The following is an 8,653-nucleotide window of genomic DNA, read 5'->3' on the forward strand; positions in this document are numbered from 1 at the left end:
TTAAATTAATTTTAACAAATTAATTCGTATATCACGATAATGTTACTTACTTTTTCATCCTTAACATCTATCTTAGATATTAAATTTTGGATAAACATGTCAATGGACTTTTTCAGTGTTTTGTCGATCATGTGTTGACTCATCATGGATTACATTTCTACGAGCTTGTGAAAAAGTTATCGATGATAATCTATTTAGAGCAATTTCTTTTGGAAATGTTTGTTCGTCTTGAGTTATTTCCAGTTCATTTACCATCATATCGGGATGTGCTAAAATGGCAAACATACATAATGTACTATTTTATATAAAACACGAAGACAAATAAAAACTTTAGAAAGAGAATTAATTAATATAACTAAATTATATTTCTATAGAAATGCATGTAAATATTAGAGTAAGTTGATATTACTTATATCTGTTTAGAATATAGATGAATATATAGACTATGATTGAATAATCATTTTCCTAAAAATTGTGATAGTATGGAATCAAGATATGTTTTGTTTATATCAGAAATAATTGCTGTTAGAAATTTAATCGTATTTATACAAACCTTATTATTATTATTTTCTATTCCTCATTTTTTCTCGTCAATTAGAATATCTGCTAGCAATGTGCAAAGCGTAAGTATACAAAATATTGGTACTGAAATCTTTGGTTTAATGTCTTCCCAAGTCATATTGCTAATTTTTTTGATGTGTCAAGTTCGTGAAAATTTGAAAGTGTATAGGCAATCCAGAAACAAAACAGAATCAATAAACATATTCATAATAGAGACGGAAAAATATTTTTGTTCTTGTTACGTAGAAACATCATTTGTATTGAAAATAAAGATATATTTAGCAACAGTAATACATTTAGTGTCTACATACAGTAAATAAATATACTTTAGTATTTTTCATAAATATTTAAACATTTTGGAACATACAATTATCTTAACGATTATATTTTTGAATATGCTAAAGATATCTGTGATTGTATCAAGTCATTTTATACAAAATATAATTAAATTTATGAAGATAAAAAATTGTTGTTTTACATAAATGTGTTTAAATTGTAACCGAACAAATGTTTGTTTAATTTTTAATACTTTCTTGTAAGAGGAATAAGATTAAATAAAGAATTTAGTAGAAAGCTAATAATGCCAATTCAATTGTGAGTTTTAATTTAATTTATAAATTTCGGTTGAATATCGAATTACATACAAATGCAATACACTTGTATTTGTTCATGAAGCTATACAGCATATTCATAAATATATATTACAAGTTAAATTTTAAATTTATAATACACTAACAGTAAATATACAATCTCTTTGCAAAAATAATTGAGTATCAACATGATCTTATAATATACTTTTGAAAAGTTATATCTCGTTCTAATTACGCAAAAGCACATTATCTCTTTTTCTTATATCATTTACGAAAAATAAACTTTAATTATTAAATCTTAAAATGTGTTATAAGTTTCGTAGCTCAATAATACTTTGTGTATAATTACTCGACTTTTCCTCTATTCTGTACATTTACTCCTTACAACTTCATTTTATATAATACAGCTATTGTCATGGTAATAATAATAATAATAATAACGTAACAGCCTTCGTAATCTCTACGCCCGTCCGTTTTATCATGTTTACATACATTACATTTCGATGCAGATTACCTGTAACTACGCGGCTGTAAAAGCGCATTAATGGTGATCGATATAGATTCACATTGCATATACATGTAAATTATGCATGCATATCTAATAATAAGGCGGAAGTATTGTGAGCGGAACTGGTAATTCTCTGTTATGAAGGCTTTATATTATGACGTCGAATACATAGCTTTTCTCATCGAAACTATTCTCTATAAAATATATACGCTCTAAAATATATAAGAACAATAAATATTTTTAAAAACATTTTATACGAAATAACTAGTATACTCGTGAGGCATTACACCTCTCCTAGGATAAAACGTATGACTTGTGGAGTATTCTAATAGGTTTGTAATCGAGCTCATATAGATATCAGCGAATCTAAACAGTCTTCTAGAGAAATAAGTCGGATTATGATATGTTCTGAACACCGAGCCGAATTGTTCGTTGAAGACAGATTTAATCTCGTTTCTTAATTGATCTCGTTCCCTCATCCATTCGTCCAATTCATTTTGTACTTCAGGTCCTTCATAATCCTGATGTTCCTCAATTAGACCGGTTAACATTTGGAGCCAGTTCGCGTTTTCTTTGAATTTCGGATCATTCAAGGTTTCGATTTCGTGCTGTAATGCAATTTATGTATTATATGTTATGTGGTCATATCTATATTAAATTCAGCGTATCCATATTCTTTTGAAAATAGATTAGTTTCATATAAAAAAGATGAATAAAAATGTTGTTTAATTACCGTCAATTCTTTTATAATTGCTCCCGTTCGCCAGCCATGTTCTAAAGTCACGTCTGCCAGGTCGCTGTATGGATGATCACCAAAGTACAATACTTGATGTCCTTGCCATCCGGTCATATCTTGCAACTGTTTAACTGTTCCCTAAGTATATTCCACGGTTAATACAATATTACTTAGCATATTACAATCATAAATACATAATTTTTTAACATTACAATAGAGAATTACCTCAAGATATATGATACCCTTGTTGAGTTTAGTGACTCTATCCCACAGTTGCGTCTGTTTAACTTCATCGTAGATTCTCAAAGGGCGCGTTTCTTCAGTGAAAAATTTTGGTTTTCTCGCTTGAACAATTACTACGTCGAAGTAATTCTTCCAATTTTCGCCAACCAGAAATTGCATTCCGTTGTTACTGTCATGTCAATCAGTGTATAATAATTATTATATGCATAATAGATTTCGTTTAATTTAAGATTGCTAATACTTGAGATACATACACGAAATGAAAAGGACTGTTTGTGACCAGAAACGTCTTTTTGCCGGCATTTCGAAGTCGATCGAAAAATCTCCTTAAATCTTTATTCTGTTCCAAGTATTCAGACACATTTTCCACTACTAGTCGATGCATTATAGGATGGCAACTTTGCACAGAGTTCTATAAATATCGTATAAAATTCATTATGATAGCAATTAGCAAGGTTTTGATTGCTCACCTTAACGTCTCTGAACAGTATCTCCGGATGATAATCAATGTGATTTTGTAGAAAATACTCCGTGACATTACATAATAGACATATTTCTGGTACCGAAAACAAATCGGCTAATTGCACCATTTTCGAGCGATGTACAGCATCCTAAACAAATAAATGTCAGAAATTAGAATATTTTCAAAAATTTATATATATATATATATATATATATATATATATCGTGAATATAAATATATATTATACTTGCCTTCTATATCGTGATCGAAGCAATTCATCGTTCAAAAACACACATGTTGATACATGCAAAAACAGAGAACGAGAGACATTTAATACATTAAGATTTTTCTTTACAAATGAAAATGTACAAATCGTAAAAAATATCGCTGCTTCTTTTTGCCGCAGTATACAAAAGAGAGAAGACGAGAAATTTTAATATTTAGAAAAATGATTAAAAATAATTAAGCATAAAATTGTTCAGTTACGCAATAAATCACATCGTCGATATTCAAAAATTGTGAAGTACTTCTCATATCTTGAATTTACTAGCTTTAAATAAATCATGCCGTGCTCGTTTTCTTATTAAAAAGAAGTAACATGTGTGTGTGCATTAAGCTTTCAAGTGCTATGCATAATTCAAATTCTAATTCTCTCATTTTATCGTCGTTATTCGATAATGAACTTACGTAAGAGTGTTTGTGAGGTGCCTCCACATAAGCTATTGGTATTATCCTGTTCTTGTAGATTCGAAGAACCTCTTCATCGGGTACGGGATGCAAGCCACGATAAACGGCCCCCAATTGAATTTGCAAGAAGCTGTCGAGTTTCAACAGGAGACCTTTCTCGATGTCGTAATGGAGGCCGCGAACGGCGAAATTTTCTCTGTACTCTAGATTGGCAATCCCCTCTGGATACTGGAATAATTAAGCTTGTTTAAGTGAACTTCAAGATGAAATTCTAATCAGTTGTAATTGTCCTTTGATTTCGGGAGAAATTTTGAGGAGCTGTCCTTTAAGGTGAAAAGACAAGTTTTGCATAACTATTACACATAATTTTAATTCTTTTACCTTTCACTAAAGCAGAAACTAAAGCTTTTACTAAAGTTTTCAATAAAGCACAAACTATTTTTCACAATTAGATAATGCTTATCTTGAAAACGATAAAAAGATTTGCAATACATACGTTTCTTTTATTAATTATTATAAAAAGTTGATTCTAGATTTTATTCGAAGAAACAAAAGAATTGCATATATAAATACTACACATCTTATCGATTTGATTAATCCAGCAAATTTATCACAAAATAGATACCTTATATTTTTTAATAAGCATATCGCGACCCAGGCTGTAAAGTAAGTAGTCCATAGATGGCTTGTAACACGCCAGCGTGTAATCGTAATCGAATCCATAGACCTGGACCTCTTTCAAATCGAGCTCGTTGCAGGCAAACACGCCTTTGGGATTCACATCTTGCGGCAATTTCTTCGCTATAAAATTACGACAATGAAAATTAATCCGGGAAGTCTGAAGAGAAAAAGATGCTGAGCATCTAATCTAACGTTAGGTCTGGACATGTATTTTAAATACTTTTATTTAAAACACAGTATTTGCAATACAAGTATATTTTGTATTTTATATTTCAGCGGAGCACATGAAAATATTATGTATTTTGTATTTAAAATCGAAAGATTAAAAGTTTTTTATATTTTATAATTCAAATATATTATAGTATTTAAAATACAAAATACTTTATATGATCCCATGAAATACAAAATTTGCATATGCTTCGCTGAAATACCAAATGTAAATTACAGTTGTCTTACAATTCTCTTAACTTTTTTTGTTTTTCAAAGAAAAGTATTTCAAATACATGCCCAGCTCTGTCTAACGTGATAAGAGGCGAACGGCGCGGTGAAGGACTTTGTCCCTCTCTGGGAATTGGAAATGGATCGGTATCGCTCGCATCCGATCTTAATTTCGCGCGAGCTCGAGTCCTCAATTGGAATGAACTACAGTTATTACTCCTCCAGACCTAACTGGCGATCAATTTGTGCGTCGGTGCTCCCGTTTCGTTCTATAGATGCGCGCGATACAAGCCGATTTTCACTGTCCTAGATTTTTCTGCCCGGCACATTCGTCGCTTCTTCTCGTCTGTATCGTGAGAGACCGATCTCCGCGATCTAAAATCTAATCCGCTCTTTGGTCGCCCTTCTTACGCTGTTTTTCGTCAGCAGAGTAATTAATTAAGACGGACGCGGGAATGTTGGGCGAGCCGAGAGATGTGGCGGATATCCTCATCAATAATTTATGTACTTTTCCTGTTCACTCGTTCGCTCAAATAACTTGCTCGATGCGGCTTCAGCACGTCGTTATCTCACGAGCCGTCCAATTGCGACGATAAATACAGGCTACGGCTCGTAAGTTTGTCAACGCAGCCGGAGATACACGGGCATTTAATATTGAAATTTCGTGAGACTACGTTTTACTGTGTTCTTCGCACCCGCGACAAATTTATGTGAATGTGCACCGGTCCGTTTTTTTTTCTCCTGGCATACCTCCCGTTTCTTTAATTTATCGAAGTTTCGCAAATTCATAAATAATATATTCGCTAATTCCTGTAATTACAAGCGATAAGATATGCACCGCTTGTACTTATTTATATGTATATATACAGGAGATAGTTACAAAAAACGCGAATATCTGAGAAGCATCTATCTACTTGTTTTATTAATAAAAAGTTAGCCCATTATTTGTTTAAATCTAAAGATTTTATCCTTGTTAAAATAGAGTTGAATAGGATAGCAACTGCTAGAGTGCAACCATTTCTTTTATATTATACCATTCTTCTAGCAGAAGTCTCCTAATTGCTTAAAAGATATTGAAGGAGAAAATCCTTTGCACAACACAGTTCACAAAGAAACCTAGAAGCATCCTAAAGACGTCTTAAAGACGTAATAAGGACGTCTCTAGGACGTCTCTTGGAAAACTGTGTTATTTCTTACTCTATACTTCAAAACCACAAATATTGCAAAATATGTAATAATATGTTAATTGATACTTAAATCAGGGATTGACCAAAAAAGGTGGAAAAATTGCAATTTTGGAGAATAAAAAATTCTTTTGGAAAATGAAATGAAAAGAAAATTTTCTCCTCAAATATCATTTATATAAGCAATTAAATGATATTCTGTTAAAGCGACAGTACAATATTAGATCTATTCAAGATAGAATAGTCACTCGTTGAGTGTATATTAAAGTGTGTATATACATGTATATTAAAAGCAAATGATGAGCCAACGTCTTATTAATAAAACAAGTAAAATAAATAGCGTTTTTCTCAGAGCTTCATAATTTATGTCATCAATCTCTTCTATTTATAATGACATATATATGGGGACTTTTTTAGACTCTACAGTGAAAGAAATAGTAGAAACAGAAATAAACGTTGAATATTAAAAATTTTAAAAATTAGGAAATGAATATAGAAACATAATGTATACAATGGATACGAATAAGATATAAGACATATTCTGATTACATATATTATAAGGCTGCAAATTCCGATATTCTGCCAGTATTGAAAATCTATAACGCATGTAACATATAATGTAGGGTGCGTTCCGAGCAACAAAGCATAAAGCGCATGTATGATGCATCATTGTTTTTGTTGTTCACCAAATAATAAAGAAGAATAAAATGATACATCATGCGTTTTATACGTAACTCGGAGCGCACCCATAAATTTTCAGTACGCAGCGAATATCGAAACGTAATCCAGATTATGTTTTATATCGTTTTTATTTGTATCTATTGTGTGTTTCTACATAAATATATTCATTAATTTTTTTTACATTTATCTAATAAATCATTTCTGTTCCTAATATTTTTCCCCATTGTATGCAGAAACCTTACATATTTTCAATTGGAACAATCTGCATTTCAGATCGCGTTAAATTAAAAGACTAAGCCTTTTTTTCTTTTTGAATTTTTAAGTACAGTAATTATGAATTTTTATCTTCTATCAATTTCCTGTTTAAAAAAACAATGGAGATACAGTCAACGAATGTTCAATATTCTTCAAGAATGCATCGTAAACAACAAACAAAAGCTATAATTGCACTAATATCGCTAATTCAAGTGTTCTCGGACACGTGTAGTCGAGTGCTTGGCGACCTGCCATTCGGCGAATTTCGTCGCATCGTCGTTGCATACGTAATCGTATCGCATGCGTCTCTCATTAGAACTTTCGTTGGATTCCGTCGCGGCTTCGCCGCAGCGAAGACGCACAACGGCGCGTCGTCACTCTCGCAGAGAGGACGATCGATCCGCGTGCCAATAATTCGCTCGGCATGCGCGCCATGTCAAGGTCGCGCAAGCGCACGTGTCCTATCGATATATCGAACGCGCCGAGCGCATGAGCAGCACCCTTTGCGCGTGACGAAAGTGCACAAACACAGACGCAGGCGAAGGACACGCACGGAGGTGACGCGCGATCGACGCGACGCTGACATGGCCGCAGCCACAGTATGTTGACCACTCACACTTGCACTTCTCGAGTATTCTCAGGTAATTCTCGCGCAGGTCCTCGCGCGATACCTGACCGCGGTTGAGAGCGCGGTCGCCCACCGTGCGTCTAGACGTTCCATGCGATCCAGGAAACGCGAACGACCGTGTTCCGATGGCACGACACGATGTCGCGACGAACCTCGCGTACAACATCACGGACGATTGGCGGACACGCGATGCAAACCACCGCTGCGCCGTGCGGCGATTGGCCGCACCGCGCGGGCGGCCGGTTTGAATCGGGCCGTCACAGCTGATCTCGCGCCTCTACCTTCTCCATGAACGTGGCAGTTTATTAGACGTAGCGTAGACTGAAGTTTGCCGCGAGATGCGGACGAAGTCGAGCGATTGGTCGCGCCATTCGATCACTTGTTTCGATATACGTGATGCGATTGGGCGTTACTTTTGTATTTCGTTCGCTATTGAACGACTGAATCTCCTTCTTCGTCTTAACCGTGCCCGTGACGTTCCCTTCAATCATTTGTTGCGTTCGTGCCTCCAACGTCATTACAGTGCAGCGCCGTTTCGTATGCCTTGTGCGATATATAGATCGTAAGATTTATATAATAGAAGGGTTATTTGAGCGTGTTAACTGCTATTTATACTCAATGAATTTAAACGAGATATGCTGCGTTTGCAACGACGACGGTGTTTCGAAATCATAGCGCTTATATTGCGCGAATGTGAAGGATATTTACAAGGCGATTATTATGAAGGTAATATTTCAAACATATAGGAGAAAGCTTTGAAATTTTTGAAGATTTTGAAAAATCTTTAGTTATTGGATATTAGTTTCGATTTACAAAAATATAATTTTGAAATTCTTGCTACGCAAGAAATTTTGTTGAACATTTAAAAATCTCGCTTTATACATGATATTAGTTAATTGTGTTTTTATCTTGCGCTTGTGAAGTAATTTTAAGACGCTCACTTCAAATTTTAAGATAAAATTTGTAATTAATAAAATAATAGAATCATTAATATAAAA

General features: G+C 33.8%; 3 protein-coding genes across 3 annotated transcripts in view; 1 reads left to right on the plus strand and 2 right to left on the minus strand.

Annotated features, from left to right (window-relative positions):
- Positions 1-734, minus strand: part of LOC108755065 (IQ domain-containing protein G-like) — a 2,997-nt gene extending 2,263 nt beyond the window's left edge. Inside the window, 3 exon segments of the mRNA XM_018497820.1 lie at positions 51-135; positions 137-269; positions 554-734. Coding sequence (XP_018353322.1) covers positions 51-135; positions 137-258 — 207 coding nt within the window. The 5' untranslated portion in view covers positions 259-269; positions 554-734.
- A 634-nt stretch (positions 735-1,368) lies between these two features.
- On the minus strand, positions 1,369-7,910 carry LOC108754824 (5'-nucleotidase domain-containing protein 3). Its single transcript, XM_018497450.1, has 8 exons — positions 7,644-7,910; positions 4,414-4,589; positions 3,789-4,016; positions 3,109-3,249; positions 2,893-3,050; positions 2,621-2,807; positions 2,393-2,533; positions 1,369-2,267 (listed from the first exon to the last, which is right to left on the minus strand). The coding sequence occupies exons 1-8, from the start codon at positions 7,819-7,821 to the stop codon at positions 1,911-1,913; spliced, it is 1,566 nt and encodes a 521-aa protein (XP_018352952.1). The 5' UTR covers positions 7,822-7,910; the 3' UTR covers positions 1,369-1,910.
- A 284-nt stretch (positions 7,911-8,194) lies between these two features.
- The window catches only part of LOC108755071, a 53,602-nt gene continuing 53,143 nt past the window's right edge, over positions 8,195-8,653 (plus strand). The window contains exon 1 of the mRNA XM_018497889.1: positions 8,195-8,381. The gene's annotated coding sequence lies outside the window, so the exon portion shown is untranslated. The remainder of the gene's footprint in view (positions 8,382-8,653) is intronic.

The sequence above is a fragment of the Trachymyrmex septentrionalis genome, unplaced genomic scaffold (assembly GCF_001594115.1).
Source record: "Trachymyrmex septentrionalis isolate Tsep2-gDNA-1 unplaced genomic scaffold, Tsep1.0 scaffold121, whole genome shotgun sequence".
Taxonomy (NCBI): Eukaryota; Metazoa; Arthropoda; class Insecta; order Hymenoptera; family Formicidae; genus Trachymyrmex; species Trachymyrmex septentrionalis.

Coding starts and splice junctions, on each gene's coding strand:
- LOC108754824 (XM_018497450.1), bottom strand. CDS start 7,821: ATGTTGTACGCGAGGTTCGTCGCGACATCGTGTCGTGCCATCGGAACA. Junction 2,534..2,620: donor AGGGTATCATATATCTTGAG/GTAATTCTCTAT, acceptor GAATATACTTAG/GGAACAGTTAAACAGTTGCA. Junction 2,268..2,392: donor CAATTATAAAAGAATTGACG/GTAATTAAACAA, acceptor ATTGCATTACAG/CACGAAATCGAAACCTTGAA.